The sequence below is a fragment of the Meleagris gallopavo genome, chromosome 3 (assembly GCF_000146605.3).
Source record: "Meleagris gallopavo isolate NT-WF06-2002-E0010 breed Aviagen turkey brand Nicholas breeding stock chromosome 3, Turkey_5.1, whole genome shotgun sequence".
Classification (NCBI taxonomy): domain Eukaryota; kingdom Metazoa; phylum Chordata; class Aves; order Galliformes; family Phasianidae; genus Meleagris; species Meleagris gallopavo.
In genome coordinates, this window is record NC_015013.2 from 64,774,184 (window position 1) to 64,798,666 (window position 24,483).

The following is a 24,483-nucleotide window of genomic DNA, read 5'->3' on the forward strand; positions in this document are numbered from 1 at the left end:
AATGAAGGTCTTCAGAACACGAAGGACACATGGACACTCACATCCAGGACTGGCTCTTCGCAGCCCCTCTCCGTCTTGTTCCCAGCACACTTCACCCACCCAGTACTGCGTTCAGGTTGATGTCTGTCAGTGATCACACCTCGCTCACTCATACTGCAAGTACCACAGCACACTGTGAGCCCCTCCACCCAGGAAAGGCAGAAGCAGTTTTAATAAGACAGGACGGACTCCACTGATCAGGCAAAAACAAGGGTACCAGCCAGCTGAACATTTTCATATAACCCTTTTATTCTTTAACAGTTGTGTTTTTCCACAGCTGTCCCTTCATATCGTCAAAACTCCTATTTTCTGTTTGCCATGTAATCATAGAATATCAAAAGTTGGAAGGCACTCCTAAGGATCATCGAGTCCAAATCCTGTCCCACACACGACCACTCAAAAAGCAGACCGTATGTCTAAGAGCACTGTCCGGACAGTTGAATTCTAGCAGCGTGGTGCTTGGGAAGCCTGTTCCGCCACACTCTGGTGAAGAATCTTTTCCTCATATCCAACCTGAACCTCCCCTCTCGGGGTCTCTCCTAAGAAGTCCCACAGCCAGCTCTGTGCAGACCCCATGCATTCTTCCCCAGCACCCTAGCAGCAACTCCTCCGGTTGCGAAAGGCGCCCCCCCATCACACGGACCACGGCGCACAGAGCCGCCGCCGCCAATGACCCCAACGGTTCCTGGAGCGCCGCGTGACGTCACCACCACACTTCTCTCACACAGCCCCTCTCGCCGGCGGACGTTACGACACCGAGGGCCGCGCTGATTGGCCGAAGCGCCGGAAGGGGCGGGGATAGAGCGGAGGGACCGTTGGTAGGGCGGGGGGAGCAGTGGCGCCCAGATTGAAAATGTCGGAAGCGGGGAAGGAGCGGGAAGGTGGTTTGGTTCCCTTCGTGCCTTCAGCGTTGGTGGAGGCTGTGGCTGCGGATTGGGTGCTGGAATTCAGCTGCTGCTGCCTGTGCCGGCATTTCGTGGAGGAGTGCGGGGCCGAATTCGGGCGGTGGAGGGACGTGGCTCAGGGTGAGAAGCCGGGCCTGGGTTATCCTGTAATAATCTCCAACCGAAGACAGTCGCGGTTGTGGAGAATTTTTCAATTGTAGTTAAACGAGACCAAGGAGGGACGCGAACCAGTCTTTCAGTTTGATGGAGGGATGTCTTCTAGATGCTCACGTGAATGTAAGGGAAAGTCATCTGCCCCTGTACTCGGCATTGGTGAGACCTCACCTTGAGTACTGTGCTCAGTTTTGGGCACCTCAGTACAGAAAGGACATTGAGGTGCTGGAGCAGGTCCAAAGAAGGGCAACAAGGCTTGTGAAGGGCTTGGAGAATATGCCCTATGAGGAGAGACTGAAGGAACTGGGGCTATTCAGTCTGGGGAAAAGGAGGCTGAGGGGAGACATTATTGCTCTCTTCCAATACCTGAAAGGTGCTTACAGCAAGAGAGGGGTTGGTCTCTTCTCACTGGTGAGAGGTGACAGGACTGGGGAAATGGCCTCAAGTTGTGCTGGGGTAAGTTTAGGTTGAATATCAGGAAAAACTTCTTTACAGAAAGGGTTGTTAAGCACTGCAATAGGCTTCCCAAGGAGGTGGTTGAGTCACCATCCCTGGATGTGTTTAAAAATCGTTTGGATGTGGTGCTTAGGGACATGATTTAGCAGAGGGTTGTTAGAGCTAGGGTAGTATGGTTAGGTTGCAGCTGGACTTGATGATCTTTGAGGTCTTTTCCAACCTGAGCAATTTTGTGATTCTGTGTGAATTTGAATGTTACTGCCATCTTCATTCTAGAGAGCTTGAATGTGTAGTATGAATACTTAGACACCATTTTCAGTCACAGAAGCTGAGACCTCAGATGCTGGTAGTTCAGGGCTGCTTACAAAGTTGAAGTAGGTTTAGTGGAAAGATAAATTTGTTGTTTGTTTCTTTAAAAAAAAAAAAATACAGTTTACAGCAACTTACATATGTGTATTCCTTGGGTTTATTTTCCGGTAGAATGCTAGAAGCATCTCAAGGAATTATAGGTCAGTAAATAGCCATGGAATAAAGCCTGATGGATTTTTGAGTGGAAAAACATGGACATAAAATGAGGAATACTTTAAGAGTGACAGTAGTTATTGTCTAGATACCAGACTTGATGAGCAATTTTATCTGTTGGCAATCATTATCCTGAAGATACAGTACTAGGGCTTATGGGGATTTTTTTGTGGTTCATTTTCTTGACCAAAGTAAATGTGGTATTGTAACTTAATTAAAACTGTAAAACACTGAATACCACAGCATGCTGTATAAATACTATGGAAACTAATAAGGGGAATTGCTAAAGTTAAGAAATTTGAAGATAACTAAAAATAGCAGATGTAGGGTGTATGGGGCTGTTGAATCACGGCCTGAACTTTTGATTGATCACCTGAGGTGAGCAATGAGTCTGCCATGGGAGCACAGGTGAAGGCAATTCAGAAAGGGGTGGAGCCTGGCTCTACCTCTCCTAGACCTATTTAAGAGCTGACTGCCAGTGGGGAAGGATCTCTCTCTGGAGATCCACTCCATCAGGAGTTCATCTTGAGAGCCCAGGACAGGGTGAGTGACTTTCTCTTATTTCTCTAATATAAATTCTATTAGCCAAGCTCCTGGATATATATATATATCTATACCATCTGTATATCCATTGATTAAACATAGGGTGTGCTAGATTAAATTATTGATAGTGGTTGGCCTTGGGACTGTGGCTAATTGTTATGAAGTGTCATCAAGAGAGGAGGGAAGTAGAGATGCTTGCAAACACAGATATAAGTTAGAATATCTCTCCCAAGAAGAATGGGAAGACTTTAGAAGTATTGGTAGAAACAATTCATTTATTTGTGCAGAGGGCAAAGTTAGATAGAACTAGGATCTAACAGCAAACTTGAAATGTGAGAATTCATCTACAGAAAGAGCAGCGTGCTGTAAGATTACTAAGTCAAGAGTGTATTAATCTATGAAAAAAGCTAACTGCACCTATAAGATTGCATTAGAAAAGGCTTTTCTTGTGGGAATGCAAAACGTCTGCATAGATCAAAATAAGATTTTACAGAAGTGATGATTGGCTTTCAACGGGAAGATCAATTGAAAAAGAAGCAAGTGCAAAAGTTTAGTACAAATAAAGCAAGAAGAGGAGATATTTTATTAGGAGCTAATGTTTGTTTAGAGCTCAGTATGCTGCCAGGTAGAAATTGGTGGGATACCTTGCTATTTAGCCTGGAGTTCAAAGGCAGCTTGTGAGGGGTATGTGCTTTGCCTACCTTATCTTGCTTTGGCAGAACTACCTTGTTCAAGTATCTACATGGCAAGGAACAGGGCTTCTAGCATCTCTCATGAAAACCGACAAATATATTTAAGTGACTGTATGGAGGGAAACAACTTATGGTTGAGTGTACTTCGAAATGAATTAGTACTACACTGTTCTAGAATGCTTCTCTAAGTCTGTTCGTCTGCATTACCTAAGAATGACTGAATGACTGATGCTGTGGACCTGTTATCTATGCTGCGTAAGCAAGGTTTCTTTTCCTTTAGCTGTGAAGGAATTTAGAGCTGTGAAACAAACCAAAGCACAGAATGTTTTATGTAACATCTCCTCCCTGAATTGAAGTGCCAGTGTAGGTGCAACCTGGAGGTATGTGGAGGAACAGAGAAAGCTTAAGTGATCTCAAGCTACTTGCCATGTGGACCTCTTGTTCTTTTGCATTGTTTAGCTGCAGCTTTCTTCCTACTCAAGAAATTTCCAAACTCTGGCTCCATCTTCAGGATACCAGCATAGCACCCACCTCCAATAACTTAAATTGTTAAAGCTTGCTATCCAGGCCTGTTCTGACACTGAACTCTCTTGTTTGCTATGGGAGATGCATAAATTTGTGGTTATAACAAGTGGCACTTTTTTGCTGTTCTAAGCAATATCCTTTATCTTGTATTTTAGCTAAAGCTCTTGCAGTTCTGTTTCTGAAAATAGATATACAAATGTGTTCTTTGAAACCCAAATGATAATATAATTCTTGATATTAGATTGGGTATTCGTTCAGGCTTTTTAATTAGTTTGTAAATGCATACTTCTCCACTGTTCCCTAGGAGATGATCATACAGTAATAAGCAAGTAGGCTGAGCACTTCCAAGTAAAACAGTGGTGTTGTGTCAGTGAAAACCCCATGTGGGAGGATTCCCATGCTGCACAATCCTGGTTCTTGCTAGGCTGACACTGGGAAATGTATACAAGCATGACCTGGACTAGGGTGCTCAGTCTTCAGCTGTCTTGGACAAGTTGACCTGTTCTTCCAGGCTGGATGTGACTCTGGGCAGCGTGGTCTGGTGGTTGGTGACCCTGCATGTAGCAGGGGGGTTGAAACTAAATGATCTTTTCAACCCAGGCCATTCAGTGATTCTATGATATGATTCTCCTAACCTTGTAAACCCGCAATATAAATCCTTATATTTCTGACTAGGCTGCTCTTGTAGCTTTTACTGCTTTTGATCTGTCAGTTGTCACAGCAATACTGTATGTTACCAGTTAATGTACTCATGTTGTGCTCCTGTTCCAGGGAAATATTTTCTTGAAGCAGTTACCTGTCTCCATAGTACGCTACTGAGTAAAATAACGTCTTATTTAAGATGATGTGGTGATGTTCTGAGTTAATAAACATGAGTCTGTGATCACTTCGCAACTTTTGAGTTATTGTTACGAACTGCTTCAGAGGAATAAATTTGATTTTAAATAGATTTAAGTTCTTGTAATACAGAAGAATAAGTGATCATCCCCTGAATTTAATTTGTTAGGGATCTGAGGAAGCATTTTTAATCTGATAATAGTGTGTAGTACAATTGTAGCCACACTGTGGCAGTGTTGGAGCAAGACTTTTTCTTTTCCAGCTGTTTCTAATGGCTTCTCCAAAGTAACAACACATCAGAAAAAAATGGTGTACCTCTGTCAGCTTCTAATAAGAATTGCAGAAGGAAAAAGACTTGGTAAGTACTGTAGTTTATTGGTTTTGTTCTTTTTCCCCTCCCACTTGCTGTTGAAGTAGCTTTGTCTGAGCTTGCATAGAGGTATATTAGGCTTTTGCACAGCTTCTGCTCTATATGTAAAATGACTGAATTCTCTACTGTTGGGTTGTTTGGTTCACATATTTGAGCTATATGCTGGACAGGTGTTATTACTCTGTGCTAACTGATTTAACTGTGGAGTTTGAATGGTTATATGCTGTTCAAGTTGTAGGTCATCTTTTCTCAATGATATCAATGAAAGAAATATACTGGGGAAAAAAGCCTAACCTTAGTGAGCAACATCTACAAGCGCAGAAAAGTGCTCTCTGCACTTCCTACATTTAAATCTAGATATGTAGGCAGACACAGCATGTATGAACTTAAATGAGAAGAGTGACTTTCTTTTTGCAGAAGGCTGCAAGGCTTTCAGCTGGCAGGGAATCTTTGGTATTATTGTTCACTACTGTCTTCTGTTTGGCTATGGTCACAACTTACTGGTTTGGCCAAGCTGATTCTTTGTCCATGCTCAAGTTTTGGGGGTACTTAAGTTCTCTGCTGCAAGTTTTTTTTTTTTTAGGAACTTTAAAAGCAGTCTTGTGGCCATGAGCAAGGAAGAACAAAGATGTATTTTAGCTTAGCAGTATCACAAAGGCTTGTTTTCATACAATTAAAACTTTTATTATCAGGTAATAACACTTTATTTAGTTCAACTTCAAATTTAGCACATGATGAGTTGTTTTATATGTAATGATAGAAATTTCTCAATATTTTAACATTGTTACTATATGTGTCATTAGGGAATAGGACTTCAATGTGTTTTTATCTATTGCAGTGTAAGGGACCTGTGTGGAGAAAAAGACTACATGAGCTTTGTAGTTAGTATACCAGATGTAGTTGCACAACATATCTGAATAGCTGATGTATTTTATGGTAGCTTTCCCAATTCTTTCTTTGATTAAAATAAGGCTCAGTAAAGATTAGAAAAGGGTAGGTTGTTTCAGATGCCAATTCTTGAAGAGGTAAATGCTTTGGTATTACCTTAAAATAAACTCAGTGTGAAGTGTCATGTTAATTGAAGCAATAATTAGGAAAGCACTGAAGTGTGACTTCTTTCTTTTGTGTGTATGTATATATACACATCATACTGCTTAAATTTTAACAGTTTGTGTTGTAGCTGTTTTCAGATATTTCTACTTTTTCAGTCTTGCTTATGTAGCTGTTACCAAATATTTTTGCTTTTTTTTAGTCATGCTTAAATTATTTGCCTTCTGTCTGAAAAATACTTACTGGAAGGAATAAGAAGACACAGAAATTATCCCATGGTGCCTTTTAAAGTAAAAGTATACATGAGGCTATAGTTGAGTGAATACTTTCAGCTAAGCTGGCATTGCCACAGACAAAAGCTGACTTGTGTACTTGCTAGGATCTGGTGCATCTGTTACATTGGTGCACTCACTCATGCAGGTGCCCAGTGATCAGCCTGGGAAACTGTAGACTGCAGAAGGAGTGGTTATCCTGCTAGGCTAGACTTCTGTTAGAACTGGTCACTTTGATCCTTTGTGCTGGGCATTTGCACAAACCTTATTATTGGCAGAGTGACATGAGAGGATGCTTCTACTCTTCTAGTGACAGCCTTTTGTTATGCTATTTGAATTCCCCTTGGTTTAAACTGTTCAAGAAAGGAAAGAGAATTCCTTCTGATCTTGAAAAAATACCTGGAGAGAGAAACTAAAAATTACTTGAGGAAAAATGAATTGAATTTTTCTTTGTATATATGACTTCATTGTGAATAAATAATGAATATACTTCATTTTCTATTGCTTTTCCCTCTAAGAATGCCAATTCGAAAACGATACAAGAATTTCACCTTTGGAGTCTGCTCTGTCTTTTTGGACTTTACTTGAAAGGGAGGAAAGTAAACTAAATACACTTCATGAAGAAATTCGTCGCTTGATTCAAATTCAGGTCTGTGTGACTTATTCAAAACTCTTCAGGATGTAACTATTCATGCTATTAAAACAGAGCTTGAGCTATGAACAGGCTGAAGTTAATTTTGAGTTTCTTCTATTTTCAACTTTAGAGCTGTACAAGGGAACTTTTTTTGGTTCTGGTTTGTTCCTGTTTGAAGTACTTGAAAAACCTGTCAATTTGAAAAAATTAGATATCAGTTGAGCACTTCAAAACATTGCATCTTTATCTTTACAATGTACTTTAAGTAGCTTTAATTTCACATGAGGCTTCTTGTCTAAAAAATATTTCTCTATATTAGAGAGCTTTGGATTTCAGAGAGAAACACATAGAAACTAACCTGTTCCTAGTAAGTGTTTCTTTTTTGTTGTTTTTTTTTTTCTTGAAGTGTATTTTAAGATGGTGTTACAGTTGGAAAGATTATTGTGGTGGAATGGAAAAAGAGACAGAGAGAAAGCTCACCTGTATCTGAAGATCTAGGCTCACGGGGTGGGAAAAACTCCACAAAGGAGGGATCTCCAGGAAGAGATCCTTCTCCAGTGGCAGTCAGCCCTTAAATGGGGGCTAGAGTGGAGTGTGGAGCCAGGCTCCACCCCTTCCAGTGACACAGGTGAATTGCCTTCACCAGTCCTTTCCTCAGGTGATCAATCAGTGGCTCAGGCTATGACTTAGCAGTTCCCATACAGATTGAAAGCTTTTGTAAACAAATTCTTAACCTGCTCTGAATTTTTTGAGAATTCAGACTTTCTTTTGTACTTTGTATTTTGTACTGTACTGTTCCAAGACACTTGAACAGCTCTATTTTTGCTTTTTTTTTCCCTGGCATGCAATAAAGATGAGTGTATGCATGCTGAAGAGCTGGAGTTAGAGAAGATAGGATAGTTCATAGTCAGACTTCTAAATTAAAAAAAAAAAATCACTCATTGAGAAGTTCCTACAAAATGTCTGAGCTTAAACAAGGGATAATTACCAATTGTTTTAGGATTTGGTGGGTTTTTTGTTCTTGAATAGTCATCTAAAATATACATGTGTTATTATTACAAGTGGACATCACTGAATTACTGAATTCAACATGTCCTCTTTTAAGTTCCACCTAATAAGAAATGTCAGATGATCACAGTACTGAGAAATGCATTTGTTGTACTTTAATTGCACTTAAGGAAAAGTCAGCTATTGGACTGTGAAAGTCCTTCAGAGGGAAGATCTAACTACTTAGTAGGTAAAGGAAATTTTGCATCAATTAAGATCCTTTTAAATGTCTGGTTTTAAGCCTTTATACATGACACTTAATATTTTTAGAACTTGCTCTAATTAGATAATTATTAGTCATCTTGAGATACTTCAAAATCCAGGGCTGTATATTTACAAAACTGCAGGAGGTGACTCTTGTTTTCTTCAGAATTTCAGATCAAATGTTTCAGCGTACCTTGAAAATGTAACTTTTGATTGTAGGTTGTAGCAGTCTATATGGAAAAAGGATATTATAAGGAGGCTGCTGAAGTTCTTGAAAGGCTGTTCACAGACTCAGAATCACATAAGGTAATAACTGCTTCGTTTATGCTTGTTTTTGTTTGCTTGTGTTAGAGGAAAAGAGAGAGGAACAGTTTCCCAAAGGTAACAAATGCTACCTGCATAGCTTCATCCTTTGTGCAGTCACTTTCACAGATGTGGCAGCTGTCAGTACAAAAGAATTTGGACATAGGGGAACAATAGGAATCACAGGTGACTTGTGGGAGTGAAGCAACTCCTCCTAGATGCAGATATTCTCTATTGTGGGCAGCAACACTCCAAACTACATCTTTCCCACTCTGATTCTGGGAAAGTGATACTGCAGTTTTTTTTCAAGCTAAAGACCATATAAACATGCTGGTAGAGAAATTAAGAGTCCTTTGCTCTAATTGGGCTGCTGACCTTTTCTGAGCCACTGCAGTGTGCTTTATCTGTCTTTTCCATTGATTAATTAGCATTGTAGAGGTTGAAACATCAGAAGGAAAGAAAGGTCATTAGCATCCATAACATAGAGGAAACGTTGTTATGCCTCTATCTGGAACTGCTGACATCTGGGTATGATTATCTCTTGGTTTGATGTTCACTGCTTCATGTAGATGCAAATCTTGTGTATCAGTTGAAAATAATAGGTAATGCACACACCTGAATTTGCTGAAAACAGTAAATATAATAAAAGTGACTTCAGCAACCTATAGACTACTGCAGTAATGGGGGTGGCTTCTAGGAGGTTGAAAACCAGGGAGGGGGGAAGAAAAGAAAAAATAGATTGTATATAGGCTTAAGGGATTTAACTTTTCAGTGTGTGCAGGTTCTTCTTTACTTGTACTTCATTAGCCAACTGAAAAAACTTTTGACATCCTCCTTTCCATCCCTCATCCTCCCCACCTTGTAATAGCTACGTGTCATAAACTGCTGAAACAGGAGGATCTCTGGCATTTTATGGAGACAGAAAGTGATGCTTTTTAGTATGCTACTCTTAGGAAAACAGTATAGAGAGGAAAAAGTGGAAGAAGGCCAACACTGCAGACAAAAAGAAGAGTGATAGCAGTTCTAGATCTTCCTCTGGTATATCAGCATAAGTGCTTTTTATAAATAGAAGTATGTGTATAACTTACTCTTCAGAAACCTTTCATTCAGAAGACTTAGCTGTTTTGAAACTGTAGGTTGTAGTATTAGTATTCAAGTTCATAAACAAGTGCAGTCTGAATAAATATGTTACTTTTTGACTGTATTGATCTATTAGGATTCAGGGTGGTTTGTGGATGAATGTGAGGTTGTGATTAATTACAGGTGTTTTTGTCTTTAATGCTACTATAATAAATAGCCCTCTTCCTGATTACTGTAGACTCCTTTCTGTAGCAGTTTGCATAAGGAGCAAGTAGGAAAAGAAACCCAGTAATGAGTGAGCCTTTCTGGGCGTACGTTCCGCTCTATTGACTGTACTGCTTTCAGTCTTATTTGTAAAGGAAATGAAAATGTGCATCTCTGGAAAGTTGTACTTACTGCTTATTGAGCATATAATCAGAGCAAACTCCAGGTGTTCAGTCTAGTCCACTGTAGAATCCTTTCAAGCTGTATCATGAATTTGTGTAGACATATTCAGAGAACTACATAATCATCTGGTTTAGCTTTGTCTATCTCCTATTTATCATAGATGCTAAGATAACTGCAAGACACATTTTTAGCTTGTCATATATAGCTGTGCTTTTTTAGCCTTTAAGGATGAAGCTGGCAGCCATAGTCAAAAGCAAGGATCCATATGTTCCCCTTCTCCAGAGCTTCAGTTACAATCTTTTGTTAAGCAAAGTCAAGTCTTACGTTGAACTTTTCCTGAAAGAAAATGGAACTAACTTCTTACTACAGGTAAGTGAAAGCTATTTTCAAAACTTTTTTTCAAAAGAGGTACATGATGATAAGATGAAATAGATGCATATTTTCAAGGAAGCTGTTTAGACTGTATTCAGTTGTTACCTTAGATGAAAGAGAAGCCTTATCTTTCTATGAAACATATTATTAATTAAAAAAAAAAATTAAGGTTGAATGTTTAAGAGAATGTAGGAATAAAACTCTTCTAAAATACTTCAAATTTGTCATCCATACCTGTCTTGATTAGCAAAGTAATTTAGAGGGTAAAAAGGCTGGGGCTGCCACTAGGACCTGTTCTGATCCTAGACAGATAATATAATTGTTTTGCCTTATTTAGGTCCTAAGAATTATAGTAAAATGAAAAGATCAAGACCTCTTAATTTGTTTAAAAGTTTGGAATGTCAGTGGATTTAGAGATGAAAGACTATTACTGCTTTTTCCTGTAAGATTTTATTTATTTACAAACGGTCTTGCTCAAAAATGATTTAAAGTTGGCGAGAACAGCATTCCTCCAGCAGTTCATCTTCAGGAGGATTGTAAAGAATTTCTCATATGTTTACTTGCTGTAAAAGAGTATTGAGTTGCTCAATTACAAAAACACAAACATCTAAAGGTAATAAGAGGTAAACTTTAAAGTAAACAAACTGGAAGTTCCTCTGGGGTTTTCATTTTATTGTCAGAAATGGACTAGGCAATCTCTCAAATATATTCAGAGTAATACGAGCAATACTCTCAAAGTCTTGCTGTGCTGTCAGTTCTTAAGATTATTTTCAAAGCTGTATCTTTTGAACCTGAGAGAGATTTGGAGATGTTAGGGAAGGCTCCAGAACTCCACAGTAATATACTTAGACCCCCTCTCTGTATACACATCCTTCCTAGTGCCTATGCCATTGTTGTCGTCTTCTGAAGTCTTTATTTACTTTTCCCTGAATTACCTGGGATATGAAGGAGGCAAGATGAGTGAAGATTACACTTGGCTGAACAATTTAAGTAACTGTTTTCCAGTACTGTACAACAGAAAAATACCCTAGCTTTAACTATTTGTTTGTCTGTCTTCTGGTGCCTCATGAGGAAATTCAAAAAGGTCTGTGTTACTAGACTGTTTCGTAGGCTGCTGTTTCCAGCTTACTGGCAAGCTTGGAATCTGCAAATTTGCAGCTACTACTGTTAATTAAATTTTTTTTACCTGCAAGTTTCTTGAAATTAAACTGTCCTAAGAAGAGTCTGCAGATACTGCAATGCTGAGAAAAGACCAACCAGCTAGGGTCACTCAGGAACTAGTTTTAATTTTTACTGTGTAATAACTTCTAGTATTCTTTCAAAATAATTAGTTTTAGGGACAAATCTGAATGCTACTGTTACTTTCTAAAGTATTTAACTTCATGTAGTCTTCTCAGCTAATTTATTTAGGAACTCATCCTCACTTCTTGACTGTGGCTAATGATCATGAAATATACAGAAGACAGACCTTTTGAAAATTAACAAAAAAAATTCTTGCAGATGTTGAGATTCTACAGGTTCCTGTGAAGGAAAAGTTAAGATTTCTGGAGAATTGAAAACTGTTCTGACAAGAAATTACAGGAGGCAAAAGCGCATTTTGAAAGAGTGAATAATTGAAAGCAACAGGCTAAGGAGAAAGCTTACATCAGGCTTGCAGTGAATTTGTCAATTGACTTGTTTTGACTAATAATATTTAAGCGCTGTGAAGCAGATGTTTTGGATTGGATAGATGGTGTTAGATAGAATGCAGAGTGCAGTGCTTAGTACTGATGGTGCACAACTAGGACTTCTAGGTCATTTGACTTGTAAGTATGCCTTAAGATAGTAGAGAAGAAAGTCAGCACCAAAGTGACCTGAATGACATGTGCACTAAGCTTGTTGGTTTTGTTTAGGTGTTATTTATTATAGCAAGTAGATGAGAGGAACCTGGGGATGAGAGGAACAAGCACGAATCTTACAATGTCTTGAAGTCTGTAGCGTTCCTTTCTCCACTTGGGAAATGAGGAGAAATCATCTTAGTTTGTGGCTAAAAGGCTTTAGGCAGTATGTTAAATGTCTTTTTGTGAATGTGGGAAACCTATTTTACAAGCTAAAAGTCAGATGCATCTTTTGAAAGTTTATAGGTATTCTTGATCTTGACACACTCTGAAGTGAGTAGAATTATATGAACTTGTAAGGACTGTCAGCTTCCAGTTTGTACTCTAGTCATTAAAAAGGTAGATTTTAGAGTACCTCGCTAAGATTGAGGCTGCAAATACAACTTGTTTCACACTATCTGTATGTTCTGTTACTATGCAAACATTCATTGTATTTCTCTGTGTACATACAGATGTTACTTGTGCCTATTACTAAACCTTGATTTACTGGCTGGTGAATGTTTTATGGATCTCAACTTGCCTCATTGCAATTGTTTTTAAACTAATTATTGATAATGCCTCTTGAAGGGTCTGCAAAATATGCACTGTTAGAACTAATGCAGGCTACACTATTATTATTTAGGTTCTGGTTGGTTATAATTGTGAAACATGAATTCCATTTCTCACAGGCAGCTACAAAACAAGTGGAATCTAAAGGAGGGGAAGTAAGAGTGTTGCAAAACAAAACCTTGAATGTCAAGGAAGAGAAAGAAAATAATTTGGAAGCAAAACAAAGGTTTGTATTTAGCAATATGTTGCTGAGGATATGCTTGGATAGTAATTTGAAATTTGTTGAACTACAAGTAGGTAGAAGGAAGGCCATTAAATTTTGAATTTCTTTCCAACAGAAAACGAACTACAAATGCATTCCCTATTTTTAAGTATTGGCTTTTCTTTGGTTGTTACTCTTGGCATTTACATCAAATAGTTTGATACTAAGTACTTGCTCAAAATGCACATTTCTCAATTTAAACAGCTGTCAGTCTTGTGTAACAAAAACATTGAAATACTTGACATATTTTCAAAGGAGCTCAATCAAGAATAGTTCTTAATTTCAGGCTATAGGTTGTCTGGAAAAGAAGACAGGGAAAAAGAATTTCTGGTTTTTGTTTTTGTTTTTTTCCAACTAAACGTAGGATTCATGAGTTTAACAATACTGGTATTAAAGTAAATATGTAGCTGTGTTGATAAAGCATGAAGCATGACTAGCAATATGAAGTTTCAAAACAATTAGATTCTTTTCTAAGAAATACTGGGGGACCTCAAAGCCTGGTTTCTTTTTCTTTCCCCTCCCCCTCTCTCTGACAAGGTAATATTCTAGGTTTATCACAACTTGTTTTTCCATGGAGAATAAACTGTGGGCTTTAGTCATGGTAGAGTTTGTATTTCTGCAGTTTTATACCTACAATTCTTAGCATCATTTAGTTGAGAAAATTGACTGACGCAGATAGAGTGTACAGCCAGGCACGTAAGATATTTTTGGAAGGAAAGGTCCTGACACAGTTATATCTGAAAAAGATATGGGAATATTTGTTGAAAACTGTTGGTAACAATTCTTATTCTGTAGAAAGAGTAAGGTATAAAAAAAGTAGATACTTAAAATTTAAGAAATTACTTCATGGAACAAGTTCCATGTTTTTCGAGGCCATTGGTATTGGCTAGTGCTAGTTCTGGGAATAAAGGAATTGATGCAATTCGTTTTGGTCTACTCTGTTTTTGTAGAGAAGTCTTTGGTTTTTATTTTATTTAGATATTGTTGATTCACTTGAATGACAAGTTGTTGTTTAGGAAATTACTTCTATTTAAGACTTACAGAAGAGCTGTGGAGTACTACAGATTGGTTAACTGGAACCATAGCATCCATAATAAGGTTCAAAATTAAAAAAAGATTTTTAGGAATTGGTTTTAGTCTTAGATATTTAATGGTTTTTCTTGTATTTTTTTCTTGTATTTTTATTGTAGTTCTGTGTTCTTTGCAGGCCTTCTTCAAAAGAGAGATGCAGAACAAGCAATGTTCAGAGTGAGTATTAGCTTATTACTTTGAAAACAAAATCACATCAGACACTGTTCCAGACCATTTGTTGGTTCAATGACTGCTGTTCAATGTGACTGGTTTCATGTAAGAATGATTATGGTGAAAACTCTTAATTACTGTATGCAGTTTCTCCACAAATGCACGCTTGGTGGTTGCCTCATTTAGAAAACTGAAATGATTTAAAGTTCCCTGGCAACTCATTTTACAAAATCATTCTTTTGTTTTTTTTTTTTCCTTAGCTTGTTCTACTAGGATTCTGGTATTCTGTAGAGAACATAGCTGCCAGACTAGTAAAAAGACTTATCTAGGTCAGAAGCCAAAGAGACAAGTGAAGGAAGGAGCTAAATAGGCTCCTTCCTATATATAGTATATGAATAATAAATAATTAAATGAAAAACCACTACTTCACTGTTAACTCCTTATTGGTCTGGATGTATATTTGTTGCTTTCTAGGGCTGAAAGTCTTGAAAAATGTAGACGAACGTGGAGATGATTTGCCTTGTGGTCGAAGAAGACAGGTTTGTAATGCTTTCTAATCTAAATGGTGTTGAAATGAATTTGTAGTGCAGTAGAATCTTTTTCCAGCTGTAGTAGACTGAACTTTGACAATGCCTGGGATTAAGCTTCTTCATGTTATTCAAGCTGCTCTATAGTGCAAGTTTGCATCCCTATCTTTAAAAAAAAAAAAGCATTTCTGTTGCAGTCTCTATTATTATTGCTCATGAGGCTTAAATTTTTGATTATAAATTACTAAAGCTAATTCTGACTCTTCTTAAACATATTGTTTTTGTAGAGCTGTAAATGTGCAAGTTTTATAATAATAATAATGATGAAAGTATTTGAGTTAAAGAATCCATTATGTCACTTGCTCATAAGGCTTTGAACATCAAAGAATGTCTTCCAATATGGAAGCTTATTGGAAATTAAGTAATTTTGTAACTCATAGAATCACAGAATCGTGGAAATGCTCAAGTTGAAAAAGACTTCAAAGATCATCAAGTCCAACCACGACCTAACCACACTACCCAATTCTAACAACCCTCTGCTAAATCATGTCCCTGAGCACCACATCCAAACGATTTTTAAACACATCCAGGGATGGTGACTCAACCGCCTCCCTGGGGAGCCTATTCCAATGCTTAACAACCCTTTCTGTAAAGAATTGTTTCCTGATATCCAACCTAAACCTTCCCTGGTGCAACTTGAGGCCATTTACCTTTGTTCATCTGAGGTAAAAACATTTACTTGAGAAACTATTTTAATTATTGTAAATGAAGTGAGAGGCTTTTCACAGAATCACAGAATCGTAGGGGTTGGAAGGGACCTCCAGAGATCATAGAGTCCAACCCCTGCCAAAGCAGGTTCCCTACACCAGGTCACACAGGTAGGCGTCCAGGCAGGTCTTGAACATCTCCAGAGAAGGAGACTCCACAACTCCCCTGGGCAGCCTGTTCCAGTGCTCCGTCACCCTCACTGTAAAGAAGTTCTTGCACACATCTGTGCAGAACTTCCTATGCTCCAGTTTCTGGCTGTTTCCCCTTGTCCTGTCTTCACACACTGCTGAAAAGAGTCTGACCTCGCCACTCTGCCCCCCCACACCTTCAATATTTATAAACCTGGATCAGGTCCCCTCTCAGTCATCTCTTCTCAAGGCTAAACAGACCCAGTACACTTAGCCTTTCTTCATAGGGGAGATGCTCCAGGCCCTTCACCATCTTTGTGGCCCTCCGCTGGACTCTTTCCAAGAGATCCCTGTCTTTTTTGTACTGGGGAGCCCAGAACTGGACACAGTACTCCAGATGAGGCCTTACCAGGGCAGAGTAGAGGGGGAGGATCACCTCCCTCGACCTGTTGGACACGCTCTTTTTAATGCACTCCAGAATGCCATTGGCCTTTTTGGCCACGAGGGCACACTGCTGGCTCATGGCCAACCTGTCATCCACCAGGACACCCAGGTCCCTCTCCGCAGAGCTCGTCTCCGTCACATCATCCCCCAACTTGTACTGGTGCATGCAGTTATTCCTCCCTAGACGCAAGACCCTACATCTGCTTTTGTTGAACCTCATTTGGTTTCTTACTGCCCAGCTCTCCAGCCTGTCCAGGTCTTGCTGAATGGCAGCACAGCCTTCAGGCGTGTCAGCCAATCCTTCCAACTTCGTATTATCAGCAAACTTGCTGAGGGTGGCCACTATCCCCTCATCAAGATCACTGATGTTGAACAAGACCGGACCCAGCACCGACCCCTGAGGAACACTTTTCATAATTTATGTTTCAAATAGTCCTTGAAATTCCCTTCACGGATAAGCCTCCTTCTCTGCATTACTTGAAAGTACTTGTTAAATCCAGTAATGTTGTAATTCTGCAGATGAAAAGTACAGATAGAAGTGAATTTGAAGTTGATTTTATTTTAGGAATGAACTACAAACTGATCTTGTGTATAGTCATTTTTTTCTTAGGGTAAAGTGATAAAGCATTTGAGTTAAGTTAATACTAAGTTAATTCCTCTGTAAAGTATCTCTTTAGAAATAATATGGAGTCTTTCTGCTGACAATTTACAATGTTATCTGAACATATGTCCAATTTAGTGCAAGTTATTTCATTCTTCTTTTCATTTTGACACATTTTCTCATACAGGAGAGGAGAATATGCTTATACTTTTTTTCAGACTCCTTTGTGAGGAGAGCTGTGCTTATTTCTTGCTTAAGAATTTTTAGTGGCTAAATCTTCAATGGTATGCTTTTCTCAAAATGGATGAGGTCCTAATGGGAGCTGTTAAAGAATGATACTGCTGTATGTTCTTGGAGGTTTCTGGAGGCCCCTGCTACATGAGAACACAAAATTCTTCATTTTTCTCACAAATTTTAGGGATATTTAAATCACTGTAAGATGCCTTAACAATTTGAAATACAGCTAATGCCCTTAAAAGAAAAAACCACACAACTATTTTCACATAACTTGCCTGTTGTACTCAAAAGCATGATTTTTTTTCCTACATCATACTTAAATAACTGTTGTTAGCCAGTTGCTGACAAGCGTGCATGTTTCATCAATCTTGTTTCAAACTTAGTAACTAGTTGGACAACAGACACAGAATTAATGGCAGCTTTAAGTCACCTACTTACTCATTCAGGTGGTTTCTTTGTAGTCAGCTACAGACCTAGGGCAAATTTCACTAGGAAAAAAACCACACTATTCTTTATTATTATAAATCCAGCATTATTAGAAACATGAATTTATAGAATCTTACAGAAAAGGACATCTGATACCCTTGAAAAACTTATTTTAAATTTTGTTTTTTTTTTCAAAATTGTGAGTTTCTATCAACAACTTAAAATATATATATGCATTTGCTTTCTGCCTGATACTTATGCCCCTTAGCATCAGCAAGGGCTCTTAATATTGTATAGAAAGCAATGATAATGGCTTTATTAATAACTGCACTTCTGTTTAATTATGTGCATTATATAAGGTTGTCTACATGCTTGAAAGAATGCTATGGACTGTGCGTATCAGAGCTGTTGACTTCTAAAACTTCCTTTTCCATCCAGTTCCTCTTTCAATGTTGGCATTGTTTGCTCTTGTTTTGTAAATAACATTTCATTGCGGTGATTCAGTGCCTGTTTTCAGCCTTTCATTACTGTTTTCAGTTAGCTGCAAACAACAGCCTGGAGTGCTGCTGAAAGGAAATGTTTTCTTGTTCCTAAAATAAACTCCTGTGGTCTGCAAGTGTCAAAGAATTTAGGGAGCCCTTCGTTCTCAATTTATCTTGTATGCATGTCCAGTCCTTTTTGTTGTCTAAAATGAGTCTGAAAAAAAATTTTGACTGAAAATCTGGGTCCTGCTTACTACAAAACTGTTAAAGGATATTTGGAGCATGTGCCTCCTACAGCAGTTCCTGCCTAAGGTTGCTGGAGCCCAGCCTGGTGTACCTAATGATGTGGGGCTTCTGCACAAGCTGAAGATACAGGTGCTGTGTTCCTATTTGCAATTCAAGCAGTAGTAAAGCTGAGTCATATGTCCCAGACACAGGCACCGATGTGGCCAGTCACAGCGATCACCTCAAGCACTGCCATCAGCAATGCTCACATAGGGAAGACTCACATAAAAGCCCCTTCTTCAGCTGGCAGAGTTTACTTGTGGCAGCACACACATTGGTGGATTCCCCCAGCTACTTGTATGTCCCTTCTGTCAGCTTTGTACACCTGCCTGAGTCTTGTTATGTGCTTTGTGGATCCTTTGTTTTTCTTGCTGGAACAGACTGATACACCAAACATAGCACTTGTGCACTTGTCCCACTGGTGTCTCACACTTGAGTTGCATTCCAATGTGCATCTCTTCATGCAAAAGGCGAATCATGCTCTGTGCTTTTCTGGCTGTCATTTAAAAAGCTTTACTTAATATTTCAGAAAGGTAAAAGTGATAAAACCCATGGCTTGAGATAAAGACAGTTTAATAAGTAAAAAACTGCACACAAGCAAAGCAAAATCAGGAATTTGTTAAATAATTCATTAACTACTTCTTGTTAGCAGATGCCTAGTTATTTCTGGGAAAGCAGAGTGTCATCAGGTCTAGCTGTTTTTTTTTAGGAAGACAACGTTCCCATCTCCTTTCCTCTTTCTTTTGCTCAGTTTTTACTGCTGAGCATGACATCATAGGGTATGGTCATTTTGGGTTACCTGTCCTGACTGTGCCCCCCTCCCACCTTCTTGTGCATTCTCCTCGTTTGTTCACCAGAGGGCAGCATGAGAAGCAGAAAAGACCGACATTGATGTGTTATTAATACTGTTTTTGTCACGAATCTTAAGCGTAGCACCATATTCTACTATGAATAAAGTCAACTTTGTCTCACAAAATCAATACAGTTGCACAACCTATTCTTCACCAAACCTAGCAGATAAGCAGAACATGGTAAACAGGAACAGCAATTTAAATTCTTCGGATAAGGGGGCTCTAGAAAATACACACTTGTAAAAGCAACCAACTCTTCACTAATTAAATTGTGCTGACTGTTGGGACTGTTATTTGCAAATGCTCAGTGACTAGTGAGACCTGCAAAAGCCTGAGACATTAGCTATTTTGCTTCTGTGTATCAGTAAGTGTGAATGTGACTCAATGATTGCAGTGCTTATGATCACTAGTCTGCATAAACTTCATAGTGCTCTTCTGAGCAGGGCTATTGACTGGTTTTGCTATTTCAGTGCAACTCCGAAATAAGGCACTGGTGAAATGCAAAAATAAGAGACCTTCGTGGTTGGTTTTTCAGGACTTACGGTCACGATATGTGCAAACACACGTGCAGTTTGGATCATCATGTATTTTGTAGAAGTCCATTAACTAGAATTAGACTTTTAGTTTGGAAGGTAATGGTACTCACAGAAATGCCAGTGTGAGGTCAGTAAAAATTGACCTTTTGTATTCTTTTGTAACAATTGTGCTTCATGAGACCATCAGGAGCAGCAGGATTCTTCCAGTGAAAGAAACACAAATTAACAGAGATTGATTAAATGGAACATCTGCAGAATTCTCTATACATCTCGACTCGATCTCAATAATGTTTCTGAGTTAATGCTCTTTTCTGTAAGTGAAGTCTTTGTTTTTTCAAAATTTATTCCCCAAAATCTGGAAAGCATGTTGTAAAGTGCCCTTTCGAACAGAAATTAATTCTTACTTTTTAGATGTATTTTTCCTAAACTGTTCCCCCAAAGGGGATTCTGTTCTCTTTGTAGAAATGATATACAATTTGATTTGAGGGGATGTACATTGGTATGATCATGTCCTTGTTTTGGCTGAGATAAGAGTTAAGTTTCTTCACAGTAGCAGTATGATGCTATGGTTTGGATTCAGAAGAATAGTATTGATAACATACTGATGCTTTGATTGTTGCTAAGTGGTGCTTACTCTAAGTAAGGACTTTTTGGATTCTCACACCTCCCTGCCATAAAGAGCTGGGGGACACAAGAAGCTGGGAGGGGACAGAACCAGGACAGGTGACCTAAATTGGACACAAGGGTATTCCATATGACATCATGCTGAATAATAAAACTGGGGAATTGGCTGAGGGGACAGCCACTGCTTGGTCTGTCTGGGCACTGGTCCTTGAATACTGAGTAATTGCCTGTGCATCACTTGTTTTTGTGTGTATATATGTAAAACTTATTATTTTTTCCCTTCCATTTCTGTCTTATTATAAACTGCTTTTGCCTCAATCCACAAGTTTGATTGTTTTCCAGTTCTCCATCCCACTTTAGGAGTGAGGGAGTAAATGGCTTTATGGTACTTAGCTGCCTGCCAGGTTAAACCACAACAAAAGGAGGTGAAGACATGTGGAGGATCATACTGTGGCAGAATATATTTTTTCTAAATAATTTCTTTAAAGTTGTGAATTGATATTCTGGAGTGAAAAAATTAGTATATGTTATTAGAATAAAAATGCACAGGTTAAAAATAGCATGATTAGTTTAAAAATAGCATGATTAGGATATGTATGTTCTATAATCTTTTTATTACATGCATGCTTTTTTCTAATAAAGCTACAATTAAAATATTTTTTTTAAAAAATCAAGTACTAGACTTCAGTTTTCTTTTACGTCCACTCTTAAAATTGTATTGAGATGTTTGTATTGAGAACCAACTGAGGAATAACTGCTTACTGAAGGAATTGTTCACAAATATGTAACTGCAAGTAATTTTCTCTCCTTTTATGAGACAAATGGCCTCCCTTACAGATTAAAAAGCTTGTAGATCATGACAGTGAGATATAAATAGTAGGCTCAATAAATGATCAAATATCACAGAATTGCAGGAGTTGGAAGGGACCTCTAGTGCTCACGAGTCCAACCCACATGGTTGAAGCAGGTACCCTACATTAGGTTGCACAGGTAGGCATCCGGCTGGGTCTTGAATATGGGGTTTTTTTCCTTAACCACGCTAAAATGTCATTGTTGTTGATAAGCAGCATATTGATTCTCAGTTTCCAGGCTAAGGTATGACAAAATACTTTCTCTTGTGACACGTGCTAGGATCCAGCTAAAGTTTCTCGCAGCTTAGTTAGCCAATAAAGTAAAATTCTGCAAGGCTCTTTTGGAACAAAACCAAACTTTACCCACTGTCTTTTTTCCTTCTGTAACTTATGAAATTTGAAGTACTTTTTTGGTTTTAAGTGATGCCTGCTACTATACAGAGGCCTTGTAATGCTTCTGTTGTAACCTTTCATGTTGCATTCAGTGTCAAGTTATCATGCTCAAAAGAAGTCAAAATGAGCCTATGGACAGCTAACACATCTGTGTTGTCTGGTAATAACCAGACAGATATGTAAATACTTGCTTTAATGTTTACTATAAGTTCAGTTTTTACGTATCTTTCTCTGTTCATATATCCTGTATTTTCTCTGTTCTTCCCCTAGCCATGGACTTATGAAGAAGATAAGAAACTGAAATCAGGAGTAAGAGAGTTTGGAGTGGGCAACTGGGCTAAAATTCTGATCCATGGTGACTTCAACAACCGAACTAGTGTCATGTTGAAAGATCGGTGGAGAACACTGTGCAAGATCAAGTAAGAATACTTTGGACATAGCATTTGATTATTCCTGTGCTTTCCCTACATAAGGAGCTAGTCTAGCTGTTCAGAATGATGAATTCATAGTCTCAAGAGTATCCAAAAACATTGTTCTAAAACATGAAAAAGGTGTAATAAAATTTAGCCTTCTGTCTGCATGCAAGAGGTAGGTTAATTTATGCAATGTGGAAATGCTTAGGGTGATTACGTAGGCAGGAGTCTTAAGTGGCAACGTATCGACTTTATAGATGCTCTTAATAAAAAGTCAAGTGCTCTGTGTTTTTAAAGGGTTTTATCAGGGCAAGGTTTTATATGCAGTCAGATAGAACTCTTTATCGTTTTGTATTCTACTATAGTCTATACTTATCTGATTTATTTCACTTTGAACTTTGGGTTTGACTTGTTATCTCTTTCAGCAGGTTAAACAAAAAATAAGTATGTCATTGCTAATTTAACAAATTACATTTTTAACTTTAGCAAAAAAAGGAATATCTATGTACATTTATATTTACAAGTAGTAAAAGTGCTACATGTGTACTGGAGAGAAAATATGGGATTTTTTTTATTTTTGAATCAATCTTAAGTTCTAGGAAATAACTTTGAAATTATTTATGTTGGCATAATAACAGTTCTTACCTTGCAGAAGATAGTGGAAAAGATGTGAGAAGTGATAACATGATGCTAGCTCTTAACATCTTTTGATTGTCTTATGCCATCTACCTTGTCTTGAGGAGTGGCATTATTCTAGACCAGCAGGAAAGGGAAAGCTCCTTTCCTGAGCAGCCCAAGTGGGGCTCTGTTTTGGCAGCGACAGCACAGACCATGAAAAATGTTTCATCTGTTCTCTGTTGTCTCTGCAGTGCTAGCAAGCAAAGACACCCTATTCTGGTTAGCTAGCCACATAAAGGTTTCAGTTGATCACTGTAAACATTCTGCTCACGAGAGACTCTGAGATGTTTCAGATTGTATGGAAGACAATCCCAGAACCTCAAAAAACACATATGCTTTCCACTATCGTACTGGTGTGAATCTAGATACCAGGTACTGTAGCATTCTTACAGGGCTTCTTGCATTAAGATTAAATAGTGATGTACCATTACAAAGGTTTGTCCTATTCTGAATGCATACAGGACCTCAAACAGATCACCTAATTCCTGCCAACTGATGCAACATTTCTTCTTACAACTGTGGTAAGCAGTTGCTGTAAGGTTCCACAGAGATGCGCCATGTCTTAACAGTAAATTTTCTCAGCCTTAAGGCATCATTTTTTTTCTGTAAACATGGTGAATCTCAGAAGCTTGAGCTTAATCATTGCACATATAGCAGGTTTAACTAGTAGTAGGTGATTTTTCTGACTGTCAGCCAAAGCTCTAGTTATGATTGTTCATTCCTGTATGTAAGATTGTTGCTGTTGTTGAAGCTTGCTAACTGCTGTAATACAATCCTACTCAAGGCAGTTTACAATAAATTACTATTCATTAAGAAAATGAGTCTCTTCAAGACTTAGTTTATTTATGGATGTCTTGTTTAGGTTTGTCTGCCATAAAATTCACACTGTATGCTAGAGATGTGAAATTCTTAGCAAGGCTACTTCATTAACAACACTGACTAGTCTCACATTTTTATGAGGGTGGCTAAGCAGGGAAACTGCAACGTAGACAAAGAAATACAGCATTCATACTGTAAACCACTGTCTAGATGATATTGATACTGGGAAGGAACAAAGGATCTAAACTGAAGTCTGGTTTTAGCTCTCAAACTTCCATTTTTATTCATCCATTACAACTTAATGATGACAGTAACTATTTCCAGACTTGAGAATGTTTGGCTGGCTCACTACTGAAAAGGATCAATGCCTGTACACAAGAGTATAGCCTGTAAAGAACAAGAACCTTAGGAAAAGAAGCTACTACAGTTAGAAACATTTGCTCTTTAATCACAAAAGAGAAATACGGAAATTTGCTTACAGCATTCTAATACAATAGTCAGTCTTAAGTGTTTTCTATTAAGGCAAAAAGAGTACCCAAAAATGCTTGTTCCAGAGGCTTAACTCCTTTAAAGTTCATTCAGTCTCCACAAAATACAGACAAAGATGTAGGTTTCTTGGCACTTGTGCTAATTTTCTCAATTTTTTTTTCCTGATGCTATTTAAAGGTCTTTTAAACTCTTACGTAAAAATAAAACTGTGCACAAGGGGACATGAGCACTGCTCCAGTTGCCGAATCTTCTTCCAGGTTCCTTGGCACCGAGAGTTGCCAACTGCTTCCCAGTGTAAGATTTTACCTCTGAAATGTGACAGTAAATGAGGAATAAAAAATTGGTGCATTTACAAGCAACCAAAAAAAGTATACTTATGTTCAATAACACAATTCAACAGAAGACTACAATCAAGACTTTAATTAGCTCATCTTGGTCTTAAAATGCTTTTGCTGTCATAATACCTGCGAATATTCCAGAGCAGGCACTGTATTCCTTTGTATACAGGATGGTTGGTTGAGTAAATGGTTACATATGTATTGCATAGCATCTTAATAAATGTATAGTTATGTTGACATGTACAAAAGATATACACTAAATAAAAAATCTG

The 24,483-nt window shown here is 38.2% G+C and overlaps 2 protein-coding genes across 2 annotated transcripts in view; one reads left to right on the forward strand and one right to left on the reverse strand.

Annotated features, from left to right (window-relative positions):
* The first annotated feature begins 840 nt into the window (after positions 1-840).
* On the forward strand, positions 841-23,164 carry TERF1 (telomeric repeat binding factor 1). Its single transcript, XM_010709052.3, has 9 exons — positions 841-1,064; positions 4,935-5,030; positions 6,883-7,013; positions 8,469-8,555; positions 10,239-10,388; positions 12,937-13,043; positions 14,287-14,327; positions 14,796-14,860; positions 21,745-23,164. Exons 1-9 carry the CDS (start codon positions 893-895, stop codon positions 21,895-21,897), a joined length of 1,002 nt encoding a protein of 333 aa, XP_010707354.1. The 5' UTR covers positions 841-892; the 3' UTR covers positions 21,898-23,164.
* Positions 23,165-23,255: 91 nt separating this feature from the next.
* The window catches only part of SBSPON (somatomedin B and thrombospondin type 1 domain containing), a 33,545-nt gene continuing 32,317 nt past the window's right edge, over positions 23,256-24,483 (reverse strand). Inside the window, exon 6 of the mRNA XM_003205113.3 lies at positions 23,256-24,181. Coding sequence (XP_003205161.2) covers positions 24,064-24,181 — 118 coding nt within the window. The 3' untranslated portion in view covers positions 23,256-24,063. The remainder of the gene's footprint in view (positions 24,182-24,483) is intronic.